General features: G+C 55.4%; 10 protein-coding genes across 10 annotated transcripts; 7 read left to right on the top strand and 3 right to left on the bottom strand.

Annotated features, from left to right (window-relative positions):
* The first annotated feature begins 2,863 nt into the window (after positions 1 to 2,863).
* Positions 2,864 to 3,512, top strand: BZA05DRAFT_250502 (uncharacterized protein). Its single transcript, XM_051480022.1, has one exon. It carries the CDS (start codon positions 2,963 to 2,965, stop codon positions 3,392 to 3,394), a length of 432 nt encoding a protein of 143 aa, XP_051341242.1. The 5' UTR covers positions 2,864 to 2,962; the 3' UTR covers positions 3,395 to 3,512.
* A 2,406-nt stretch (positions 3,513 to 5,918) lies between these two features.
* On the top strand, positions 5,919 to 7,556 carry BZA05DRAFT_334892 (kinase domain-containing protein; the record flags this gene model as incomplete). The annotated part of the gene is made up of 2 exons (XM_051480743.1): positions 5,919 to 7,349; positions 7,410 to 7,556. The coding sequence occupies 2 exons, from the start codon at positions 5,919 to 5,921 to the stop codon at positions 7,554 to 7,556; spliced, it is 1,578 nt and encodes a 525-aa protein (XP_051341241.1).
* On the top strand, positions 7,328 to 8,460 carry BZA05DRAFT_392589 (uncharacterized protein). The gene is made up of 2 exons (XM_051483122.1): positions 7,328 to 7,349; positions 7,410 to 8,460. Exon 2 carries the CDS (start codon positions 7,743 to 7,745, stop codon positions 7,998 to 8,000), a length of 258 nt encoding a protein of 85 aa, XP_051341240.1. The 5' UTR covers positions 7,328 to 7,349; positions 7,410 to 7,742; the 3' UTR covers positions 8,001 to 8,460.
* Positions 8,461 to 8,946: 486 nt separating this feature from the next.
* BZA05DRAFT_392586 (BAR domain-containing protein) lies at positions 8,947 to 10,800 on the top strand. The gene is made up of 7 exons (XM_051483121.1): positions 8,947 to 8,979; positions 9,049 to 9,353; positions 9,443 to 9,539; positions 9,638 to 9,711; positions 9,773 to 10,083; positions 10,159 to 10,300; positions 10,355 to 10,800. Exons 2-7 carry the CDS (start codon positions 9,341 to 9,343, stop codon positions 10,501 to 10,503), a joined length of 786 nt encoding a protein of 261 aa, XP_051341239.1. The 5' UTR covers positions 8,947 to 8,979; positions 9,049 to 9,340; the 3' UTR covers positions 10,504 to 10,800.
* Positions 10,801 to 10,868: 68 nt separating this feature from the next.
* Positions 10,869 to 11,301, bottom strand: BZA05DRAFT_417295 (mitochondrial import inner membrane translocase-like protein subunit tim16; the record flags this gene model as incomplete). Its single annotated transcript, XM_051485454.1, has 2 exons — positions 10,869 to 11,249; positions 11,299 to 11,301. 2 exons carry the CDS (start codon positions 11,299 to 11,301, stop codon positions 10,869 to 10,871), a joined length of 384 nt encoding a protein of 127 aa, XP_051341238.1.
* Positions 11,302 to 11,639: 338 nt separating this feature from the next.
* On the top strand, positions 11,640 to 12,751 carry BZA05DRAFT_443436 (uncharacterized protein; the record flags this gene model as incomplete). The annotated part of the gene is made up of 4 exons (XM_051486844.1): positions 11,640 to 11,828; positions 11,889 to 12,057; positions 12,132 to 12,236; positions 12,309 to 12,751. The coding sequence occupies 4 exons, from the start codon at positions 11,640 to 11,642 to the stop codon at positions 12,749 to 12,751; spliced, it is 906 nt and encodes a 301-aa protein (XP_051341237.1).
* Positions 12,752 to 12,868: 117 nt separating this feature from the next.
* BZA05DRAFT_250418 (SET domain protein) lies at positions 12,869 to 14,528 on the top strand. The gene is made up of 2 exons (XM_051480021.1): positions 12,869 to 13,161; positions 13,239 to 14,528. Exons 1-2 carry the CDS (start codon positions 13,026 to 13,028, stop codon positions 14,477 to 14,479), a joined length of 1,377 nt encoding a protein of 458 aa, XP_051341236.1. The 5' UTR covers positions 12,869 to 13,025; the 3' UTR covers positions 14,480 to 14,528.
* On the bottom strand, positions 14,302 to 16,170 carry BZA05DRAFT_392581 (5'-AMP-activated protein kinase beta subunit, interation domain-containing protein). The gene is made up of 3 exons (XM_051483120.1): positions 15,329 to 16,170; positions 14,728 to 15,259; positions 14,302 to 14,666 (listed from the first exon to the last, which is right to left on the bottom strand). Exons 1-3 carry the CDS (start codon positions 16,066 to 16,068, stop codon positions 14,619 to 14,621), a joined length of 1,320 nt encoding a protein of 439 aa, XP_051341235.1. The 5' UTR covers positions 16,069 to 16,170; the 3' UTR covers positions 14,302 to 14,618.
* Positions 16,171 to 16,287: 117 nt separating this feature from the next.
* On the top strand, positions 16,288 to 17,169 carry BZA05DRAFT_392579 (uncharacterized protein). The gene is made up of 2 exons (XM_051483119.1): positions 16,288 to 16,535; positions 16,637 to 17,169. Exons 1-2 carry the CDS (start codon positions 16,374 to 16,376, stop codon positions 17,048 to 17,050), a joined length of 576 nt encoding a protein of 191 aa, XP_051341234.1. The 5' UTR covers positions 16,288 to 16,373; the 3' UTR covers positions 17,051 to 17,169.
* A 604-nt stretch (positions 17,170 to 17,773) lies between these two features.
* BZA05DRAFT_424813 (uncharacterized protein) lies at positions 17,774 to 19,504 on the bottom strand (the record flags this gene model as incomplete). Its single annotated transcript, XM_051485929.1, has 9 exons — positions 17,774 to 18,147; positions 18,203 to 18,276; positions 18,337 to 18,442; positions 18,500 to 18,536; positions 18,590 to 18,683; positions 18,734 to 18,843; positions 18,911 to 18,937; positions 19,081 to 19,220; positions 19,288 to 19,504. The coding sequence occupies 9 exons, from the start codon at positions 19,502 to 19,504 to the stop codon at positions 17,774 to 17,776; spliced, it is 1,179 nt and encodes a 392-aa protein (XP_051341233.1).
* Between the last annotated feature and the right edge of the window lie 4,935 nt (positions 19,505 to 24,439).

The following is a 24,439-nucleotide window of genomic DNA, read 5'->3' as shown; positions in this document are numbered from 1 at the left end:
ACGCTCGAGGTGAGAAATCGTGGCTGATTTCTGCAGCTCGAGGTGGAAACAGCGTGGCCCATTTCCACAGCCGCGGGAATTCGCATCAGTTTCCCGTTCTTGTAATCGTCTGGTATGTAGGCAAGCACTTGGGTATCGGTGTATGTGTGTATGTGTGTGTCAAGCGCAACCACCACCAGTTCAGGCAAGCGATTGCAAATAATACATGATAACGAGCCTCGGCGGAAGTGATCCGAGGAGAGAAGAAGACAGGAGAAGAGAATGCCGCCTCCTCCGCCGGTAATTCGCGGTTCAGCTGCAGTATGTACCAATACAAAGTACGGACACATCCCGCCACACTACCGGATCTGATTTGGGCGATAACTGGGTTATATGATGATGATGATGTCGACGCATCATTACGGTACGGTACTAGTTAGTAGAGTAATATGATCCACGCGCGGCAGGGACCCCGACACGGAGACAACGCCGTCATTGTCACGATCTCGACCCTCTGACGACATCCATTGGAGCGCAGGAAAGAAAAGAAAAAAGTCTCCGGATCGCTTCCGGATGTTGCGTGCCGGTTATGGCGTGCAGGCGCGCGGGCAGGCGGGCGGGGGCGGGCGCTCGCGCGGGACTGGTTGTTTCCACCACTGGGCTGCGTCGGGGGTTGTGGAGTCCTCGGAGCTCCGGATGCGGAAACACTCCAGGGCAGACGTGGAGAGGTGAGAAGCTCGAATCGAATCAAAAGCCATTTAAACAAGCGAGACCTTGGCGAAAGCTTGTTTCCAACACCGGTTGCACCCAAATAAGTAAGAACTTGTAGTTCTTTATGTATGATACCTCTGTTGCGTGCAAAACCCACGCCGAAGTTTGTGCGCCTAAGTACTTCTTTGTGTATGATATGTTGCGGGCGAAACCCACGTCCCAGTTTATTTGGCGTTTGGGGGCGACCACTGGGCTCTCGAAAGTGATGAGCGGTGATCGATATCCGGCGACGCATTTCCGCCATGCCGTGCGAAGACCGGGCTGGGAAGTGGTACGGTACATACAGGGGGATAGGGATGTAGTTGTGTTGTGCAGGTATGATAGCGAATCTTGAAGCTCCAGGCTTTGTAGGTTTTTTGGCGGATGCAGACGTCATGAGTGAGATCTTGGTAGAGCTCGCAGCTTGTGATACTGGCGTCTGTCCCGGATCCATGGTGAGAGAAACTGGGGGGAGGGAGAGGGGGGGGGTTATGTAGAGTGCTCCGAGGCGGCGGGACTGGGGGTGGGAGATAGAGAGATATATTGATGGATGAACGGGATAGAAAAGTTGCAGAGTTCTGGGATTCCCAAGGCCGGAAAAATCCCCTCCTCCGGCCGAAAGAAGTCAAAAAGTGGGCTAGAATTGCTCCTCGATCCGGAAATTCACGCTTTTACGGTACTCTACCGTGCTGAGGGGTGCAAAGGAAGACACGGCTTGGCGGCATCGGTGAGCACCGGAAGGGGGAGACCTTATTGAGACCTTGTTAAGACCTTGTATTTAGGAGAAGAGACCTCGTTGGGACCAGGGAGGATCTGGTGGGACCTATGTTCTATGGAGGGCAGATCCGATGCGGTCGTTGAACGTTGATATATTTTCTGTTGTGTCTAGCTTTTCTGTTCGCCTTGTCGGTCCACCTGTTGTTCAACACAACAGACATCATCATCACCATAGACCTCTCGCTCAATTGAATCACGTTTTATATTTCCCGCACCTGTTCTTCGGTCTCTCTACTCTACTCTACCTGCTCTAGAACCCCAAGAAGGGCGGAGCCAAAAAAAAAAAACCGCCCAGCACGATGCTCTAGGTACATACTACCGTATAGGTAAGATGCCAGTAGAGCATCCAGTGCTCAAGTGGCCCGGGGTGCCCATCCGGACCGGACAGTCCGTTTTACATCCGCTTTTTACCTAGGGAAGTATGTACGGTACCTACCATTCCCTCCACGCAGCTAAAAGCTACCAGATTCCGGCCAATGCTTCACAAGATTGCCGAACTTTCTTTTTTCATCTTCTTTTTTCATTTCTTTTCTGCGGGCCATCAAAACCTATTCGTTCGCAGACCTTCCCAAAAATAGGATGAAGTTATTGACCATACATACACCACATACTTCTTACTTAGAGCCCCTTCTCTTGTCGGCTACCTACATACAGCTCCCGAGATCCCGTTCGGCGATCCCGCAACCGACGCACACACAGTATCGACTTACCTACTCTGCACTACACTATAGCGGAAAGGTGTCTTCGTTGTCCGAGCTGTCGAGCTGTCGAGCGCTTTTCGCCCAATCGAATGCTGCCGTTCCGATGCAAGATGGAGAGGACCGCACAGCCGACGCCTGCCAAGTACTCTACTGGTACACACATGGAAAAGAGGAGATGCACCGAGTGGTGGTGATGCGGCCCCCTTGGCGTGCATGCGCAGTTCACCCGGACACTGGACAGAGGTTGGTTCGGCCGTGATGGGGAGTTTGGATCCTGGCTCCTGAGTCCTGACAACTGGTCGGATCGGATGGCGACATTACTCCAACAGCGCTGCGGCGTGCGCCGGCCGCTTCGGGGTTTCCACCAGCACAGCAAAGTACTTACATAAGTACATTCATACTTACTTTGTACTTACATACAACGCCGAGGTTAGATAACCACTCTGTTCTACTCTACTCCACATGGGTATATCCGGCAATCCGGCTTCACTCAAGCCGACCAATATCTCGACTTGCTTCTGGACGTGCACGCGGGCCCGAGGGAACAGAGGAGTGATTGGACCACGATACACCCGGAACCCGGTGTTGCACTGACTTCCACTTCGCCCCGTTCTGATCGGCCCGATCCGAAAGACGGGCCAGCTTGATTGGAGGGAAAGACTGGGCAACTTGGCAGCCGCGCGGCCAGGTTAAGCGCGAACAGGGACTGAGGCGCAGCAGGTAACTACCGGCAACTACTGGCTGTCACGCTCACGATGCCCGCTCGACCTCCGGAGATGGCCAGTCACCGTCTTCCTCTCCTCTTACCTTCCTTTCTCGCCGGCTGCCTGGCTAGTGTTGTCCCTTTGCGGGTGCGTGACAGCACCGACACACTGCGACAGTCTCGCCCCACGAGTCACCACGTCCCTACTACTGGTATACTACCTACGATATACACACGACAACACTCACTCGTCGGTCGACAGCATCCACCTCGACGTGCTCTCAGCGGGCCGGCAGGTGCCGAGATCGTACATACGGACGGGATAGGTGATGTCGGTGTCAATGTCAGTTACCTGCTTACCTACATACCCGTAATTCGTCAGTGGCAGATATGCACTGGATTGAATTTCCCCACCCGAGCTCGAGCGGTGGCTGTGGCGGGGAGGATGGCACATGTACGCGGGGGTCCCTTCTTGCTCCTTTAATCTCTCTCCTTCTTTATCTCTTCAATTCTTTCTTTTTTTCTTTTTTTCTCTCTTTCTTTCCTTCCGCCACCATGGTTGTTTTTTGCTTCGATCGATCATCACCTGCCAAGTCTCTGCTTCGTCTTCTCCATCTCGGACGACAGGCCATCATTGCTGGCTGGTCCTCTCGTCTGGCACCGCGTGTCGACGCTGGAAAGTTACGTCCTATTTCTGTACGGGGAACCGTTAATAACTCCTTGCGGTGCAATAGGCGAGTGTTTCTTCGGAACATAGTTATTTCGGCTCGGGCGTTGCATGTGCTGGGTACATTACTTTATGTACTTATCGTGTGCGCCGAGTAACTTGGTTAAGTACTCGAGTAAGAGCTTAAGCACCAATCTCCCCAGCCCTACCACTTGGCGGCGCCGTCAATGCCTTCGATTGGTGGGGGTCGCAATTGGCGAGCTTTGGCTGGACTGGGAAAGAGGGTTAGAGCTGTCGGATGAGGAAGACGAAGGAGGGGGCGGCGGCAGATCGGCCAAGGAGGCACGAACAAATCTGCAGCCACTGGCCAGGTCCGAGGATCACAGGCTCCGCATTATTTCGTAGGTAAGTACCGTACTTCCTTAGGTAGGGGAAGAGGAGGGAGAGAGAGCTCAGGGAGGGATGGGCGGTTTTAGGATGGAACTTGGAATTTGAATTTCCCAAGAGTGGCGCAGGGGCACTTACGAAACCACATCGCTAGCTACCGGTAGACGTCGGTACAAGGCATTGGAAATCATGGCTCGCGGTCGAAGGCCATGTGGCACGGCTGAATAGGTACCTCGTCGGCCCAAGGATATCACTAGAACCTTCAAGAGGACATCGCTGCCGGCATGCGGAAGTAAAAAAAATCTTTGTCTCGGTGAGAGACGAAGCACCACCACCACAACGACCGCCGCCACAGAATATAGGGCACAGGCGTCCAATCGTGCCAGTTTTTACCCGATGAACAGAGTGTTACCGTTGCTGATTGGAATTCATCAGTGATTACAATACCTTCTCGCTTACCTACTCACCCATACCCACCTAGCGGTGCGTGCGTGAATGCACATCTGTAAGTACGTAAAGGCATGTAGAGTGGGTAGATGGATTGGATATAGAGCAGTAGAGTAGGTAAATTGATTGTGCGAGGTGGTGCAAGAAATTGGAGACACCTGCTTCTTCGTCTCGCTGAGGCAGCCCCTCCCTCCCCCTCCTCGTCGTACTCGTCCCCACAATATTCCGCTCGCACACTCGGTGGCAGTGGTCCCAGATCCACCGCCCTGGCTATCATCAGCAGCATCATCATCATCATCATCCCCCCGCACACCCTGCCCATGCTGCAGACTTTGCATATATCATCACCAGCTACATCACCAGCAACCAAGCAAGCAACCCAAGCAACCAAGCAAGCACAAGCAGCCCCAAGCAACCAGCCGTCTCGTCTCGGCACCCACCCACCAACCCATCAACTCTAACCCACCCGCCCCCAACCGAAGGGAGCGTGCTTGTTCTTCTCCGCCTCCTCCTCTCGGCCCCCCTTGGCTCCACCGCAGAGACAGCAACTCGACCAGGAGATCTGGGGCTTCAACCCGACTTGAGTGACCGCCCCATAGACAATAGCTCTGGCAGCCCCCTCTCTCTTCGCCGAGTCATCTCGACCCGCAGCCATAAAGCCAGCCAGAGAGTCAGAGAGCCAGCCAGCTAAAGAGCCCGAGAGCTAGCCAGCCAGCCAGTTAGCCAGCCAGAGCGCCAGACAACCCGCCAGCCAACCAGCCAGCCATAGTTACAGACCGACAGCAGATAGAGAGATAGACAGGACAGCCGGACCCGACGTCGACCCGCCGATCCTCGCCCCACGCAAATACCTACATTTACTCCGAGTTAACATCCCTCGTTCGTTCTTTCTCTCGCAAACCGGGTCCAGCTAAAGGAAAGCGAAAGAGCGTGAAGAGGGTACCCTTTCCTTCACTTTAGTATCTACTTGCCTTCTTCTTGCCTTTTACTTCTTGCTACGTGCTTGACCCACCCACAAACCCCGTCCACACACCCACCACCCACCCACCCGCCTACCACCCACCGCCCCCCCTCCTCCCCCCCAAAAAAACACCTCCACCCCCCCCCCCCCCCACCCCCCTACCTATAAGAAAGACTCTGCGATCCTGTCTCTCCCCTCCCTAATAATTCGAACTCTCTCCCCCAGCAAGAAATCCCGACTTCAAAAAAAAAAAAAAAAAAGAAAACCGTCATAGCCTTCAAACTCACACTCTCCCCCACCATCCTTCCCACACAAACTCATCCAAGAAAAATTATCCAACTTTGCCGCCCTTGGACCCTCCCGGGAAAAACACAACTTCTTGAGTCGCCTCGCTTCTGAACAACCGACAGAACATCGTCGCCCTCACCCCCGGACACCAACCTGATCACACCGACCATATCTGGCACCAGTGCACAGGTTTTCAACCGCCACCATTCTCGTTCCCACGCCCACACCTCAAATCAGACTTTTAGTGCACCAATAACAATGATTGAACCACCTCTGCAACTTAACGACTCGAAGAACATGGATAGCCGCAAAACACCTTCAATAGCCCCTTCCTCCGCCGCTCCTTCTGCGGCCCCGTCAGCAGCAGGCTCGCCGGTCTTGCATCCGATGCCCGGTCAACTTCCCGGTGGCGGGCTTCCCTCCTTAACGGGCCTCTCCGTCCCCGGTGCCATGAGTCCCATGCCATCGGAGAAGAAGTCCATCTCATCGAGACTCCAGCGCATGTTCTCGCAGTCCGACCGGAAACGAGACGAATCGAGGGCTTCGACACGCGAGCGGGCCGCAGACGGCAACGCCTCCGATACCGACAGCAGCATACTATCAGGCAGGGACAAGGCGGTGGATCGCAGACCCCCAGTGCCGCAGAGGAAAAATACCTACCCCGCTAGCCTCTCCTCGCTGGATAAGACGTCTGGCAGTGCCCTACCGCAACGTTACATTGTGCATCCGGATGGCACGCACGAACATCACCTCCGAAGCGCGAAACGCCAGGAGAAACTTTCGGGAATGCTACGGGATCTGTTGGGCGGGAAGAAGAGGGATGAAGGAGCGGCGGAACCGGATCGACTCAGTCTCATGTCCAATTGGGTGGATCAACTCAGGAGCGAAAAGGACAAGCTACCGGTGACCACGGACAAGAAGGCAGGGGCCAATTCCACGGCTACGTTGGTGGAGAAGTACGGCAAATGCCAGGAGGTCATCGGCCGTGGCGCGTTCGGAGTCGTTCGGATATCGCACAAAGTCGATCCCAAGAACGGTCAACAGGAGCAGCTCTACGCCGTCAAGGAGTTCCGTCGGCGCCCTCAGGAATCGGCTCGGAAATACCACAAGCGGCTCACCTCCGAGTTCTGCATCTCTTCGTCGCTGCGACACCCCAACGTGATCCACACGCTCGATCTCTTGCAAGACTCCAAGGGCGACTACTGCGAGGTCATGGAGTTCTGTGCCGGAGGCGATCTCTACACATTGGTCCTGACAGCCGTCAAGCTCGAAGTTTCGGAGGCGGACTGTTATTTCAAGCAGCTGATGCGCGGTGTCGAGTACATGCACGAGATGGGAGTGGCGCATCGGGATTTGAAGCCCGAGAACCTCTTGCTCACCACGAACGGATCACTCAAGATCACCGATTTCGGCAATGGCGAATGCTTCCGCATGGCTTGGGAGAAGGAGCCGCACATGACGTGTGGATTGTGTGGATCCGCGCCGTACATCGCGCCCGAGGAGTACACGGACAAGGAGTTTGATCCTAGAGCGGTCGATGTGTGGGCTTGCGGTGTCATCTACATGGCCATGCGTACCGGAAGGCACCTGTGGCGCGTCGCCAAAAAGGAAGAGGACGAGTTCTTTGAGAAGTACCTGGAAGGACGCAAAGATGAGGATGGTTACGCACCCATCGAGAATCTTCACAGGGTGAGTTTTCTCATGGACTTTCAGTCTCTTTCGTCCGCATCGTACTAACCTCTTTATCAGGCGAGGTGTCGCAATGTCATCTACTCAATCCTTGATCCTAATCCTGCGCGTCGGATCACCGCATCCCAGGTGCTCAAGTCCGAATGGGGTAGAGAGATCAAGCTCTGCAAAGCTGGAGAAGAAGGTCTGCTACCACCTAACCACTAGTTGTGCGCTGCCACTCATCGCGAATAGGCTACTAAGAGCTCACGATCGATGGTTGATGACGATGCGGGGTGGGGAGGGTGGCTGGGTGCTGTTGATATGATTGGCATATCTAGGTCCACTTGTTGCTCGTGTCGGATTCTTCTCCTACATACAGATGTATAGTGCCCTCGTCAGAAAGGGCTCTCGATGAAACGATTCCCACATTGTTACTTCTTTCTTCCTTTGTTTACGGGGTTGCATTTTCTTTTTCTTTTTCATTTTTTCATTTTTTTTTACTGGGCAAAGAGAATTTGGGATGGCGTTGGGATGGGAGCGGTTTTCCTGGTGGCATGTGTTTTTTTTATATTTTATTCCATTGGTTTTTTTTCTTTTCTCTTCCTTTTTCTTTCTTTTCTTTTCGTCTTTTCGTCTTTCTGTTATAATGTTTTCTCTCTCGTTTTATGATGGCCACCTGTCCATTTTTACCTACACTTAGGTTACTTTACGTTTACGTTTACGTTTATTATACTCTACATCATCTTAGGAAGTACTCACTTGATACATACATCTCTCTGTCGTTTGGTGGGCGCATCGTTGATTGGTTGGTTGGTTTCTCGGTCGGTCGGCGCAGGTGTGTTGTTGGGTGAGGGGCTTGTGATGCTCGTTTTCTCTTTGCTTTTCTTTTCTTCTGGAAATGATGGGTGATGATGGGTGCGGCCTAGTTACCTCCTAGCTATGGCGGACTCTGTGCTGGGCGCTTCTGGTTTGGTTTGGTTTGGGTTAGCATGTTAGGGCGTGTTGTTGCTGCTGTTGGTGGTGTTGGTGTTGAACGGAAACGGGAACGGAAAAGGGGAGTTCGATTCATTGCCTTGTCAACTTTCGCGAATGGAATGATATTTCTAGAGACTGGACGTATGATGCATGTGTGTAGAATGTGTGTAGATTATGTGTGATTATGTGTGATTATACGTGATTATACGTGATTATATGTGATTGTATGTGCACGATATTGATATGACGGTCATCTAGAGTTCAAGTTGTTTGGTGGGAGTGTGTGGTGGGAGGCAGCTGTAGGCATCGTATCCGCCCTTCGTAGGTATACCCAACCCACCGCATCTACTCTAGGTACTCTACTCTACTCCCCAGGGCTGCTGAGAGCTGGAGGTGGGGAGTCTAGACACCTTCCAGCTTTTTACCCCGCGATCTCCTCTCCTCTTCTTCACCTCACCCTACCTCCCTCGCCTCACCTCACACAGCATCATACAGCATTGAGAAATCCAAGTTGGTGCTTTGGTTTGGTGCCAAGTATACCTATGATGTGTAGTTGGTTGGGGGCTGGCGGCGGCGGGGGGAAGGGGGCTACGTCAGCGACTCAGCGATTGGGCCGGCCCTTGAAGTTGGGATTACTCCACTGCACTGCACTGCCACTGCCCACCCTTTTCCCACCTACTCTAGTTAGAGTAGAGTAACTAGAGTAGAGTAACTAGAGTAGCGTAACTGGAGTAGAGTATGTACCTTTGTAATAACTCGACTCAACTCAAGACGCGCGGAGCCTCTTGTCTCCGGGATAGACAACTGCCATCAGACAAGACAACAGGCAACTGCTTCCACCACCACCAACACCGCAACCAACACCATCAGCACCAAGACTACCACCAAGACTACTACTACTTCACCCCCCGCCCCCGCCCACCCCGCGCCATCGTCGTCGTCGTCGCGAACCAACCTATCCGCGCCCGAACTCGGCTCACGAGCAAAAGCCTCACCACCCGCTCCCCGGACTTAGCCAACCACTCGTCGCCATCATGAGTTGGGCAGGTATGGCACTTCCCTTCCTCCCTAGCCCTTAGCCCTCCGCCCTTGGCCCGTCGCTCCGCGCCCTTGCTGACGCAGTTCCGACTCCGAAGGCTTCAAGAAAACGGTCAACCGGACCACGGTCCAGGTCATGATGAAGGCTGGGCAGATCGAGAAGACGAATGATCGCGATTATGAGGTTGAGGAGAGGTATGTTTCCAGAGTGGAGAGGATGGGGATGGGGGGAGGGGGGGGATGTGATGGTGGAGGGAAAGAAGGCAGGGCTGATACGTTTGCCTGCGATACAGACGCTTCAGGACTATGGAAGCTGCAGCTACAAAGCTGCAGAAGGAAGCTAAGGGCTACCTTGATGCGCTGCGAGGTCAGCCGGCGCCCCGCTTAGTCACATGGGCAGTCTGGGTGGTGCTGATAGGATGCTGTAGCCATGACCGCGTCACAGATGCGGATTGCGGAAACGATCGATGCGTTCTACGGAGACGCGGGGACGCGGGACGGGGTGAGCCGGTCGTACAAGCAAGCGGTCGAGGAGCTCGACGCGGAAACGATCAAGTCCCTTGACGGCCCGTACCGCACCACGGTCCTCGAGCCGATAACCAGGTTCTGCGCCTACTTCCCGGACATCAATGAGTGCATCAAGAAGAGGAACCATAAGCTTCTCGATTATGACCAGATGCGTGCGAAGGTCAAGAAGCTCGTCGATAAGCCTGATAAGGATCCGTCAAAGCTGCCGAGGGTACGTGTGTTTTCGCTGGGGGTGAGGAGGGGAAGGAGGGGAACGCGAAGCTGATGTGTGCGTGAACTACTACAGTCCGAGAAGGAGGCGCAGATGGCGAAAGAGGTCTATGAGGCGCTCAACGAACAGTTGACCACCGAAATACCGCAGCTCATCGACCTACGTGTGCCATACCTCGATCCGTCATTCGAAGCTCTGGTCAAGATACAGCTGCGATGTGAGCTATCCCCCCACCGCCTCGTCAGTCTTCAAAACCTCTAACACAAAACAGTCTGTGCCGAGGCCTACTCTCGAATGGCGCAAGTGCAGCAATACCTGGACCCGGACACCCGCGAACAGTACGCACAGGGCCACCTCGATCAACGGGTGGAACAGGTTCTCCAGGAGATACGCGATCTTAGTATAGCGGGTACCTCGTAGACTTCACTTCCCAAGCGCACTGTTTTGGTTTTTCGTTTGGCTTGTTTTTTATTTTTACGTTCGGTGTACGGACAGACGGACGGACGGAGGGGAGAGAGGTGTCGGCCTCTATTATACACCGTTGCTACCCAATCGGTGGGTTCGGTTTCAATGATATTTGCGCTTTTTTTGCTCTGTACTTTGTACTTTGTATTCGTTACGTAACTTAGACTTGGACTTGGACTTGAAGTGGAGAGCTCTACGGAGCGGAACGGAGTGGTATGGAGTGGAAGATGCTATGTAAATTTACAGACTGGTATAAATTCCACGAACAAACGTACTGGTACAGTGACATCCCACATGCTCTATCCATTCTCCTCCCACACCTACCGAAAAAGCTTCGGCCTCCACCCCCTCTGCAGCTCCTCCTCCCTCTCGGCCTTCTCCTGCGCCTTGGCAACCTCCTCCTCGATCCTCTGCCTTGCACGGAGGACTTTGCTCTGCAGATACAGACTCCCGCCGTTCTCGGGCTCGTTCACGTCAAACAGCCGCGTAAACCGCTGCCACACAATACTCATGTCCGCCTTTCCGTGCTGTGGCGGCCGCACGTTCAGGATCTGGCATGCTTCGGATAAAGTTAGGCCGGTGCGTGAGGTCGTGTCTGGGGCTACGCGCGCTCGGGCGGCGGAAGAGGCGTAGGTGGTCGTCGTCTGCGCGGACGTGAGGATGCGACGGTAGGTGCGCGTGAGGCGGGAGAGGAGGCGGGCCTGGGGGTGTTAGTTACGGCGGATGGCGGGGAGGGGAAGCGTGAGGTACCATGATGCCGTGCTACGATAGCTGCGAGCGTTAGGTGGGCGGAGGAGACGCGGCGGACCGTGTAGAGTACCGGTACCGGCAGCGGTAGCGGGCGGAGTTACTCGGAGTTTTCCGTCGAAGAGTTGGACGCACGCAGACGCACGTGATCACGCAAGCACCGGTAGGTATGATATGATAGGTCGTAGAATAGTATGGTTGTTACAGTAGAGTACCTGGCCGTGGCCACATCTCCACAAGCGCCACAGTTGCCCCCCCTCCGCGTCCCCAGGGAGCTCAAACAGCTTTATATCCCACCCCCAAACCCCCGCGACGAAGCTGGAACCGCAACAACAACAACTGCAATGCGACGAAGCGCCTCGATACTCCTCCCGCTGTTCCTTACGCTCTCCCGCCTTGCAGATGCCCGCTTCGGCAGTGACAAGATCCTCATCTCGAGCGTCAAATCGCTGACCCTGCGGAACGACCAGGTCACCACCGGCCGCCGCCTGGATCCCATTCCGCAGCTGAAATGTGTTGGTGGGGATGCGAAGGTACTTCACTCACTCACTCCCTTATCCACACCGATGTACTTTGTGTTGACATGACGCCAGGGCCTCTACGAAATCGACGTAATGCGCTGCAAGAACATGGGCAGCGACTACGGCGACGAGGACATCTCGTGGAGCTGTACGGCGGACGTGCCGAAGTACTTTAAGCTGGGGAGTACGGACGTGCTCTGTGAGGGCTACGCGAACGCTGATGATCGGCATATTCTCAAAGGTAACTACGAGCTCCGTTCCGTAGATGTATGTGAGGGTGGGGGAAAGAGATGTTGATGTGTGTGGGGAGGATAGGGTCGTGTGGTGCCGAGTACCGTCTGATCCTCACGGACGAAGGGCTGGAGAAGTACGGCGGGGCGTTCTTGTCGTTCAGCAACACGAACCGCAAGCCTACGGGCGGTGAGCCACCCACCCTCCGCTCCCCTCGAGCTCTGGCATAGGAAACTGACAAAGACACCCACGCATCTGCAGGCGACATCTGGTCGTTCATCTTCATGCTCATCTTCCTTGGCATGCTGGGGACAATCTTCTACAGTGCGTGGACGGCGGCGAATGCGCCGGCGGGAGCCCGGCGCCCCGCACAGCGCTTCGACAATGGTGGGAGTCCGTGGTTCGGCGGCGGTGGTGGCGGCGATGATCCCCCGCCCCCCTACGATCCGCGCCCGCCAGGGTTCAAGTCCACGTCTGCGAGCAATACGCCAGGCTGGAGGCCCGGCTTCTGGAGCGGCATGGCGGCGGGCGCCGCGGGGACGTATATTGCGGGCAGAGGAGGGAGGGGCGAGAGGGAGAGGGAGCCGGCGTATGGTGGGTATAGGGCCAACCGCCCGGTGTTTGGTGGGAGCGGCGGGGAGTCCAGTTCGGCCGGCGCGGTGAGACATGAAACCACCGGGTTTGGACAGACGAGGCGGCGGTGAGCGGAGGTTGAGTACTGGTAGACGGGTGCAATGACAGTCATGATTCTTTACACACGATCGAGCTGAGATCCCGCTATTCGAAGCTAGAGTGTGCACCACATGTATGCAGTTGGTTAGCTGGCTGTAGAGTGCTTGGCCCGTGCGCAGTCCATCCCTGCGTAACTTTAATTTTTTTATATCTATCGCAATCCCATCCCACCATCTAAAGACCTTGAAGCTTTCCCTCCCTCTACTTGTACATACAGAGCCCCTGACACCCAATACAACCGCCGCCATGGAGCCCGAAACAGACGAATTCACCCAGCAGAACGAGCGGTTCCTGCACTGGCTCCAAAACTCCATGTCCTTCACGCTCAACCCCAAAATCGCGATCGCCGACTTGCGCTCCAGCGGTGCCGGCCGGGGCTTAGGCACGCTCATCCCCATCTCCCCCTCCCTCCTCAATCCCCCCGCACGATCCTCGCTAACACCAATCCTACATATGTAGTCGCACTCTCCGCGCTCTCCCCGGACGAAACGCTCTTCCGCCTGCCACGGAGCAGCTGCCTCACCCCCTCCACGAGCAGCCTGCCCCCCCTCTCCGCCACCTCCGCCAGCGCCTACAGCGCACTCACCCCCTGGCTACAACTAATGCTCACGCTCCTCTACGAGTCACGCGCGTCCTCCTCATGGGCGCCCTACCTCACCCTGCTGCCACAGCGCTTCGACACGCTGATGTACTGGGCGCCGCACGAACTAGAATGGCTGCGCGGCTCCAAGGTCCTCGACAAGGTCGGCCGGCAGGCGGCCGACGAGACGTTCCGCACGGAGCTGCTCCCGATTGTCCGCGCGAACCCGGATGTGTTCGGGGAGTTGCCCGAGGGCGCAGAGGGGGAGCAGCGTCTGCTGGACGCGGCGCATCGCGTCGGTAGTGCGGTTATGGCGTATAGTTTCGATCTTTCCTCGGGGGACGAGTCGGACTCGTCTGACGACGACGACGACGACGGGGAGGAGGAGGGGGAGGAGGAGGGGGAGGGGGGCAGCAAAAAGCGGTATAAAGCGATGGTCCCCCTCGCAGATCTGCTGAACGCGGACGTCCCCGCCAACTGCCGCCTATTCCAGACGGCGACGCACCTGGAGATGCGAACGCTGCGCGAGCTCCCCGCGGGCGCACAGCTGTTCAACGACTATGGCGCGCTGCCGCGGAGTGATCTCCTGCGGCGCTACGGCTACACCACGCGGAACTACGCGCCGTTCGACGTGGTCGAGGTGCCGGCGCCGATGGTGATTGCGCACTGTGGGGGTGAGGCGGGGAGGGAGGACCGCATCGAGTATCTGCTCGAAGAGGGCGTGCTGGAGGATGCGTTCGATCTGCAGGCGCAGGCGGAGGGTGCGGTGCCTGATGAGTTGGTCGTTGTTGTTAATACGCTGCTGGCGAGTAATGCGGAGTTTGCGGCGTGGAAGGAGAAGGAGAAGTTGCCGAAGCCGAGGATCTCAGAGGAGGCGGCGGAGGTGCTGGCTAGGGTTATGCGCGAGCGCTTGGGCGAGTATGCGACTACCATTGAGGAGGATGAGAGGTTGCTGGAGACGGAGATCACGGGGAGGGAGAGGGATGCGGTCGAGGTTAGGCTAGGGGAGAAGAGGATTCTGCAGGCGACATACAAGGAGCTGGAGAGGAGGGTTAATGAGAAGAAGAGAGCGGCGGAGGCTGAGACGGGGGATAGGTCCGCGAAGAGGATGCGGTCTTAGTTTGCACTGTACATCGGCCAAAATACACAATGTTGCCAAACGAAGAAGCATTCATCGAGAATCAAACGCTATGCTAACGGAAATCCCAATCGATGCAGTCAACCATCCTCACAACAACACCTAAGCAGGCAGTCTGGAGCTAATCCTCCTGTGCAGACGCAGCCTTGTACAGGATCGTTGTAACATACTACAGCCACCACAACGTTAGCGGCAATCATCATTGCGTCGAGTGATACGATGCAACACACCTTCTTTTTGTACCTCGTAGTCGCCGACACAGCTAGTATCGAATTCTTAATCGAACTGGTGGCCAAGTGATTGAGTACCGCATGGTTTGGGATGCCAAGCACGCTCGCATCGTCCTTCATGGTATTACCAGTATTAAGGATGACCTTCTGCAGCATCATAGGCAAGCTTGGCGGCGGCGGCGCACCATCGGCATACCCACCACCACGGGGGTCCTCCTCGTAAGCATCGGAGAACTCCTTCAGATACGCCGGGATCTCGGTGGTGTATCGTAACGGGGCCTCAGTGGGAACGACGGACGGGATGCGGTCCGAAGGCGTGGGTGGTGCGCCTCCGGCACTGTCGGTCGAGAGCTGTCGGTTCAGAGGCGGCATGTCGTCGGCGGAAACCTCGAGATAGTTGACGAGGATTCCAGTATCGTCGACGGCGGTGGGCAGTGAGTGTGACGTTCGCATCTCACCGTCGACTAGGAATTTTACGTGATGCGTTCCGGGCGGGATCGCGACGACCGCGGACATGATGTTATCGTCCAGACTGGCGAGACACGTCAGCGGCTATTCAATCCGCCAATTCGCAGGTGTGGGTATATTGAGGGAGACATACTTCCTAGTCAAGCGATACCTCTTCTCCCACGCACAGAAAGTACCGGTGACATAGACCTTCGTGCCCGGATACGGCCACTGGATCAGCGTCGGAACAGCCCTAGCATCATCACACTCCTGCGAGGCCAGCGCCTCCTCCTCGAGCGAGGCAGCCGTGGACTCCATGCTGCCCCTGCCCTGGCGCATGCCCGGGGCGAGCGGCATCTCATGCCTTCCCGCGGTGTTCCCAGCCGGCGCCGCGAACGGATTCACATTCGGCGCGAACGGATTCGCATTTGGCAAGAACGGGGACGGCGAAGCGGGCTGCACGTTGACGCCGATGGGCGGGTTCGGGAATAACCGCAGGGTGGCGGCATCCTCGATGAGCTCCTCGCGGGTCCGCGTGGGAAAGGCGTGGTAGCCCGCGCCTTCGGGGATCGCGGTCGCGATGCTCTCGCGGCGCTGCGGGCCGGGCGGCGGCGTGTGGTAGCGGCTGTGGTGCTGGCTGCCGCCGCCGTGGTGGCCGTGGTGGTCGTGTGAGGACGGCGGCTGCGGGCGTGCCGGCGTAAGGAATTCTTGCGAGGTCGCAACGCCGTATTTAGTTGATGCTGGGGACTGCAGTGAGTTGCGGCGGTAGCTGGGGCGGCGGCTGGAGGCGGTGGTGGTTGCGCTGCGGGTTGGCGGGGACGCTGACGCACTGGATGAGGCGGATTGCTGCGTGTGGTGGTGGTGGTGAGTCGTGCGCGAGGGGTTGTTCCCCATGGTGACGATGATGGTTGAGCGCGGTGAAGCTGGCTGGGAAGGTGTCGTGTGTCGATGATGAGGATGATGATGGTTGTTGCAGGACGTAGTTCGCTAGCTGTGTGTACCGAATCATGTCATACAGTCATCCCAGCAGGGTGAGCTAGGAAGGTGTCCCCGCAGGACACTACCCCGCGTGCATAGCCATCAACTAGCCACCACCACCAGCACCACCGGCACCACCACCACACCACAACCCTTACATACTCTACTTTAGCTCCAGGCTCGCACAACACCAACGTCAACGTTAACGTCAACAGTGTACGATGGCCAGCAGCGTGATCCTCACGACACTATCAATTCCGTTCCGTCTCCTCTCTCCACCCGTGCTATGGCTATTATCACCGGTCATCATGCTGCTGCGCATAACCGCACGCGTATTATCCTTCCTGGTTAACAGTCCGGGCGCATTGATATCCCGCTTCAAGGTTCCCCCTCCTTCCCCCTATCAAAAAGAAATACATGTATACCTGGTATGTAGGCGCAACCCACGGCTAACCCGCCGCCTCGCGGGCACCCACAACCGTAGACATTATACATCTACTGCGGCACAGCGGCGATAATCGGAGCGGTAGCGGGCTCTCTAGTAGCGCTGTTATCATACGGACTTGCCTCTGGGCTCGGGCTGCTCACGCCTCCAGCAGCGCCGCCAACCAGCGGCACCCCCGGCAGCACGGCATCAAAGCCCGCCAGCTCCGACGACTACTCGCCCTCTCCGTCGCCGACGCCGGAGCCGCCCGCGGTGAACCTGCGGCTGCGCCGCCCTTCGGTGCCGACGATCCTGGAGGAGGACGAAGATTCCGATGACGACGCGGGGAGCAGTAGTCGTGCGCGGCAGGCGCGCCGGAGGTTGCTGGAGAGACAGAGACGCAGGGCGTGGCGCGATGGAAATGCTGATGCTGATGCTGAGGAGGAGGACAAGGAGCAGTCGTCGAGCTTCTGATTAACTACTCCTCGAACCAACCACACGTGTGGTCTTTTGTTTCGAATCATCCAACCTGTACTTTATGGTCTTGCGTTTTGTTGTCTAATACCAATTCGTTCACAGTCAATCATCTTGGATGGATACTTCTTAGACAACCGATCAATTCAATCTTGCCAGTCCCTCTGTGGGTTCTCGCCTTCCGCTATCTCATATCCCCTACATGAGGGGGAAAATACCTCTTCACTACCATACATCCACCATTAAGATCATATATCATCCAAGGCCGCCAATCAATCAATACTGCCCTGACAAGCGCCCTGACTTGCAACATAAAAGTCCCTCTCGTCAGATATCGATGCTTCAAAGTATACGGACCTTCCAGTGCCCATTAGTCCCCCTTTGGTGTCGTGGTCCGGGTCACCCCGGGTTCCAAAAGAAAGACAATCATCCAACGACCCTCTGAAAAAGAAGAAAAATAAAAATAAAAAGAATGCCACATCCTCACATCCTCCTAACAAAATAGACAGCCAAAGACCACAAAAATGAATAGGAAATAGTTGAAAAATTGGGATCCATCCGATGCGAACAACATACAGTGCCTTGCACTCAGAAAATCCCCAACGAAACGCCAGTCAAACGGAAAAAATAAAAGAAACCAGCGCTAAAAATGAAAACTGCAAAAAAATATTGCCTCACTTGGGCCTCCGGAATTTGTCTCTGCGTCCGTCGCACATGCGTGTCTTAGACGTCCCGGATGTTGTCTGTCGAGGATTCCCGTTTGTTGACTCCATGGAGGTCGATGTCCGAAGAGTTTTCGCCCAGACTCTCGACGTCTCGGGTGAATTCGGTCCTCGTCATGATGCCCTCCAAGGGGATCGGCCGACTCTTGCTGGTCGAACTCTCCGAGGCCGCCTCGCAGTTGGTGATGACCTGTCCCCCGAATCCGCGCTGCAGGTCATGATCGAAACCGGTGGGGCCTTTCTTAATTGCTGAACCGAGCGAATAGACACCCCCGCCGCCTACGGATCGTTCGCACTCTTCACACTTCGTAATAGTCGACACTCCATCGTCGTCCTGGTGGGTGACCCAATGGAGTACCAAAACCGAGAAGAGCACTGCGGAGTCAAGTCAGCATGACACCTCGAGCACCTTTTGTGCAAGGAGACTTGCCGTCAGCGTTGCAAACCGCAAAGCAAACCCAGCCTGGCTCACGGCCTCTCAATATGAGCAACGAAGTCAAGTTCCTGCGCGAGCTGTTAGCCACAAAAATATCGGGGCCGTTTTGGTGCGAAGGGATCACAAACGCGAGCGTCGACAGGAGCGTCGCAACACTACCAATAAAAGTGCGCAGAGCAACCCTTCGAAGTCGGCCTTGTTTGGTTCGAGTGCCGTTTCGGAAGCTCCAGAGACCTGCCATGATGAGGTGTCAGAAACTGAAACACTCGATAAGCGAATGGGGGCACATACCTCGCAACGGTGTCAGGAACAGCCACGTTAGATAGACCTAGTTTCAAACATCAGCCAGCCGTTATCTGAGACGCCGGGAGACGTCCTCACATTGATCACGATGTCAAAGATCAGCAACGGGATGTTGGCGGGGAGCTTCAGTCCGATTCGGCACAGTTTGTCGTCGCCGATCTCGGCATTGCGACTATCCCTGGTTAGCCAGAGTGAAGTTGGGGGCCGAGTGATCGAACATACTATATGAAAGTCAAGACGATGACCAGGCAGTACGGAACGAGCATGCCGAACATGTTGAACATGAACAGCTTGTCCTTCCATCTCTGGCGACTTCCACGGATTATGAAGACCTGACCCATGTGTCAGTGTACGGTACCTCTGATGGGGGGGTGGGGGGTGTGAATTCAGGCTATGTACCTTTTCGACTAGAAAGAAATAGATCAACTAATCGAAGCGCCTACAAGTCAGTAATCCGATAAACAGGCGCGCGGAGGAGCGTTAAACACGTACAACCTATCGAGTGCTGTTAGCCAACTGCAGTTTCAAGAAGATTCAAACACAAAATGGGGAGGGAGGGTGGAATGTACTTTCGAGCTAAGATAGCACACCAAGCAGAGCAAAATTCCAGCATCGCAGGCCCTCAAGCTGCTATTCAAGCCGAAACTGGATTGCAGCACAGTACTCGAAAAGACGAAAAGCCAACTGTCGATGAAGATGGCAAAGATTACTACCCATCAGCATCAGCCACAACGAACAACTCGAGCTCAAGGCCGCATCGGGACGATCCCACTCACACCAGCGAGCTAGAGGCAATCCGATAAAGCTTGAAATTCCAGCGAGCCGTCTCGCTAGACAAAAGCTGACAACCGTGATGGCGATCATGGCCAGCGTGATGCTGGAAACAAACGCTTCCCTGTTCTGTCCAGACTTCTTGCCCACGCCATCACTGTCGACAGGGGCATCCCGTGCAACAAGCTGAGCAACAACACCGTCGAGGAATGTTGCCGCCATGGTTACGATGATCTGAGGACAATTAGATGCTGAGCTGATGGAGGGGGCTGAGTGACCCACTCTCTGTTGCGGGAGGAATTGGTGTGTTGGCGATGACCTTTGTGTTTGTTGTTTTTGTGATAAAGGTGGGTAGGAATGAAATTAAGAATGGGAAATGGGATGCCGACGTCCACGTCGAGGCAGAGTGCCCTTTCTTAGGGTGGGATGATTAAGCAACGAATAGGAATATGAATGCGGGCAAGGAGGGAAAGAGGGTGAGGGTATGTGAGGGAGAGAGGAGGGCCAGTACTCCTGGGACCCAAAAAGGTGGTGAGAGCGAATGGGAGAAGTAAAAGAAAGAAGGAGGGAAGGGGAGAAAAACGATCCGATTGACGAACAAAGTATCACGGAAGCAAGATACCAAAGCGGAAGTGCATCAAGTATGTACGGGTTGGCGATATGTTGCCCAGTGCCCCCTTCGAAGGATGTGATGATGGCCAAAGAATTGGTGGTGGGGAGGAAGATGTGTGTGGATGTAGGAGTAATGGGGATAAGTACTCTAGCAGGTATCCAGATTGCTGGTTGTTCGAGCAGGTACGTTTTTGAAGTTGCGGGCACCGAGGGTAGCCGTGATACTGGACCTACGTACAATTGATGTTGGGTAGGACACGAACAGACTACTCATGAAAGTAAATCCTGCAAATCTGGGCGAATAAGGTATCGGGTAGTTATAGTGGTTATTGTGAAGGTGGTGGCGGGTGGTGGTGGGTGATGGTAGTGCTGGTTATTGGGTAGATGCAGCGGTGGGCGGGAAGGCCGGGAGGAAGGCGGAAGGGAGAAGGCCGGACGAGGCGGAGACAATCGAGACGGTTTATGTACGACTCGATGGGGGGAGCAAACAGTGATCGGCTGAATCGCGCGCAACTGAACTCACCGAGACTGGCGACCGTTTTGACGGACGCAGATGTCGATGGCGTTGAACGTTCCGCTGTCACGGCGAGATGGAGATGGGAGGCAGGTTGGCGGGTGGGGGTGGGAGGATGTGGGCTCCATTATGAAAGGCCAGCGGACAGAAGAGATGGTGGGCTGGCTGTCTTGTACCGTACCCCAATGTGGAGTATTTACTTCTTTGGTGATTTGTCGCTATTATTTGCACGCGCTCCTAACAGCTTCTTTCTTTACTCGTCCTCCCCTCCCCCTTCCCCCCACTCCAATCTCTCGTCCAGTGTATGTACATACGACAGACATGCCGTTCGTTCGTTCTTTTGTTCGCTTACTTATCCACTCCACGCCGAACGCTGTGTCTGTATGTCTCATCTGCGGGCAGCGGTGGCCGAACAGCCAGCCAGCGAGCAAGCAAGCCCCAGCCGCATACCGTACCACGACGATACATACTGGAGATATCAGCAGCGGGGGGCCTTGGTCTCTTCGTTGACTCCGCTCACTCCGTTACCGGGCTAGGTGAGCAGCTAAGCAAGTCTCTACTTACTTCTTACCCGTGCCTCCCCAGTGCTCATCGGATCCACAACCTGCCTGCTGCTGCTGGTGCTGGGATCTCCGTTTAGCGAGAAGATCAAGTTCCGTCCAACGCCCCGGCCCCAGCCCCAGCCCCAGGTACCGTACCTACCTAAGCAACCTGCCTACTTGACTTGACTTACTTGCCTTACCCTACTGCACCGGCACTTTTGCAAGTGAGCGAGTGCTTGCTCACTGCTTACTCCTGGTGCGCGTGCTAGTTACGGGAGTTATTCTATGAACTATTGCTAGCAGGCCCGGTTAGAGTGGGATCTGACGATCGACTATGGGCGGGCACACCGGAGGAAATACTAGTGGTCATATGTAGTCTACTCACTTACTTAGATAGGCACTTGGTCGTTGCGTTCCTTTGTGCGGGAGGACGGTGTGGAGACGGAGGCGGCGGCGGTCGTCTACCGGGATACACAACTATCGATCATATCTTAGTTGGTTACAGCCTCACCGTCCACAGGGCCAGAACGAACGATCTCCCATCCCCACACACACACAGAGAGACAGATCCCTTCCCTCACCTCCTTCTCCTTCCCATCGTCGTCCTTCTCCTCGTCGTCGTCCTCCCTCACCTACTTCTCCTCCTCCTTCTTATCCCCTCCTTCTTATCCCCCTCCTCGTCCCCCTCCTTCTTATCCCCCTCCTCGTCCCCCTCCTCGTCCCCCCCCCCCCCTCCTCCTCCTCCTCCTCCTCCTCCTCCTCCTCCTCCTCCTCCTCCTAGGCCAAGGCAAACCCCGACAAGGACAAGCATCGAGCATCGAGCCTGGCCTCGCCCGCATCGTATCCCTTCCCAGTTCCCAGTACACGAGTAGGTACAGAAATACATTTCCATCCGGTCCTGGCCTGGTCTCCTGGCCCTGTTTCTCCACGGAGACGAGTCTAGTTAACTCCCCCTGTCCCCCGTCCCCTTGTCCCCCGTCCCCTTGTCCCCCGGCCATGTGAGATGTGAGCTGTGAGCTGTGAGCTGTGAGTGACTTCTTCTTCTTCTTCGAAACGCCCCGGGAACCCGCGTCTCCAGGGAAAACCAAGACCGCATCCACTTCCTCCATCGCTCGCACCCTCGCTCGCGCCCTCGCATTCCCCGAATGCCCGTGCCGACAGATCATTGATCAACCCACCAACGCAAGACGGAAGTTGCGAGTGGAAGTTGGATCGGTGCTTTTATTTCCGTCCCTCCCCAGGTAAGGTAGGGTAGGCCCCTACATATACGCACGGCACGCCAGGCCAGTCCAGCTGAGCTCAACTCAACCCAGCTCTACCCAGGGGACAGGGCAGGCCAGGCCAGCCTCCAGGAAATCATGGTCAGCCTGGTCAGGTCAGGGCCGTACTATATACTCTAGTAGAGTACGATACACTGGCCCTGGCATCCAATATACTACTATGTATCCACCAGGCCTACTTGCTTACCTACATACACTACATAAACCATCCTGTATGATCTGCTATGTAGAGTCCCTTCAGCAGAGTACATCGCGCGTCTACATGCTCTACGCTGTGCCTACTCCGGCATCTATCAATGTTACATACCCAGAGCACGCGCTGTTGTGCTGTGCGTACTTGCTTGCCACTGCGTATTCTCGGCGAGCGCTGATGGATTGGAGAGAGAGAAGAAACCTACCTGCTTGGCTGGATACTGGTTACCAGCAGTTAGAGCATGAACCCGCAATCGTATGTATCATATCAGGATTCACTGTACTGTTCAGATGTCTCACAACACAGCCCCACTCCCCGCCGCCCGGTCTACTCTACATAGCAATTATGGTCAGCTGAAAGAAAAAAACAAAACAAAACAAAACAAAACAAAAAAAAGAATGGGAAAAAAAAAGAGAACGGCAACCTCCTCACACACGGTACACCTCCACACGTGCCCCCTTCCCCCGACGACGACGACTCGAGTCCTCCTCGCAGGCTCATGGGCTCCTGGGCTCCTGGGCTCCTGGGCTCCTGGGCTCCTGGGCTCCTGGGCTCCTGGGCTCCTGGGCTCCTGGGCTCCTGGGCTCCTGGGGCTCCTGGGTAGACTCCTCCTCGCATCCAGTGCATTGTTGTCTGTATCTGCTAGAGTAGGAGTAGGAGTAACGGCTACGTTCGTTCGTTCAACGTAAGGGAAGAGAGGGGATGTGTCGTTTCTCTCCCCCTTCGAAGTTCGATGCACGCACGCAGTACGCACGAGTCACTGTTATCACACGGGGTAGATAGCAGTTCACTATTCGATATGTAGATCGATAGTTCGATTATGTAGATCCGGTTTATGTACCAGTACACCACTCTACAAGGAGAAACACAGGACTCACGAGAGACAGTTGATCTGGGACATTTTTGCATCCCTGATTCCCTGATTCCCTGGGGTACTTGGATAACCACGCAGTTATGTATGTGGAGTATGTACAGTACAGTACTGACAGGAAACAGCGCAACGTGATCGGACAACGACAGCTACATACATGGAGTACTGCGACGGCGCCGACAGCAGCGACTGCAACAGACTGCAAAACTGCAACAGCGACAGCTACATACAGCGATACCGCGGGCTGCCATCGTTCGTCCACGGTTCACGGTTCGAGACTCGAGAGGGCATGGTTCAAGACTCGAGAGGGCACGGTTCGAGAGTGCACGGTTTGAGAGTGCACGGTTTGAGAGTGCACGGACGACAAATCAAAAAAAAACAATATATCTATCACATCGCCTTGCTTGCTTCTTCTGCGTAGGTACCACCTATACGGTAGAGTATCGAGCTTGGCTATCGAGCTTGGCTATGATCGAGGCTGGTTGGCGAGAGTGCGAGCGAGCGGGCGGGCGGGAGAGCGGCTGAGACATATGCATCTGTATAATAAAATATGCAGTATAATCGCCAACAACATGCACTGTCGTGAAGTCGAGCCGGGGAGTCGAGGACCGATAACTCGGTCACGACTCGCGAAGAACGCCCACTGGCCCACTGTCCCACTGGCCCGCCACCGTAGGTAGTCATCTTAAACACACCCACTCACCCCCACCCACTTCTGCACTTCTGCACTTCCTTCTGCGGCAGAAAAGAGCAGCAGAGAACTTCACTTCTCTTCACTTCTCTTCACTTCGCAGGCTCGGCCTCCCCCAACGGTGGTTCCAACCCTCTACTATTCGGGAGTCTAGAGTAGAGTAGGCAGAGTGAAGCGAAATCGGGCACGCCCACTCGCACTGTGCACTCGCCCACTCGTCGCGAGCGGAGCGAAAAGCGAAAACGAAAAACGAACGAAGAAAAACAAAGAAGAAAAAGGAAGAAGAAGGAAAAAAGCGTTGGTCCTCCCTCCCATCCCATCCCGTCTCCTCGGGTTCTTGATCTGGCGGTGACGGGAGGACAGGATGGCAGGATGGCAGGATCGTGCACTGTGCACTGTGCATTTTTTTGGGGTTGTGCAGTCGCGATGCGGCCGCGGCGGGAGGGTGGTGAGT

This window comes from Tricharina praecox, assembly GCF_024521635.1.
Source record: "Tricharina praecox strain CBS 144465 chromosome Unknown BZA05scaffold_7, whole genome shotgun sequence".
NCBI classification, from domain to species: domain Eukaryota; kingdom Fungi; phylum Ascomycota; class Pezizomycetes; order Pezizales; family Pyronemataceae; genus Tricharina; species Tricharina praecox.
The sequence above is the reverse complement of the archived record's forward strand: the minus strand, read 5'-3'. Positions and strand labels throughout refer to the sequence as shown.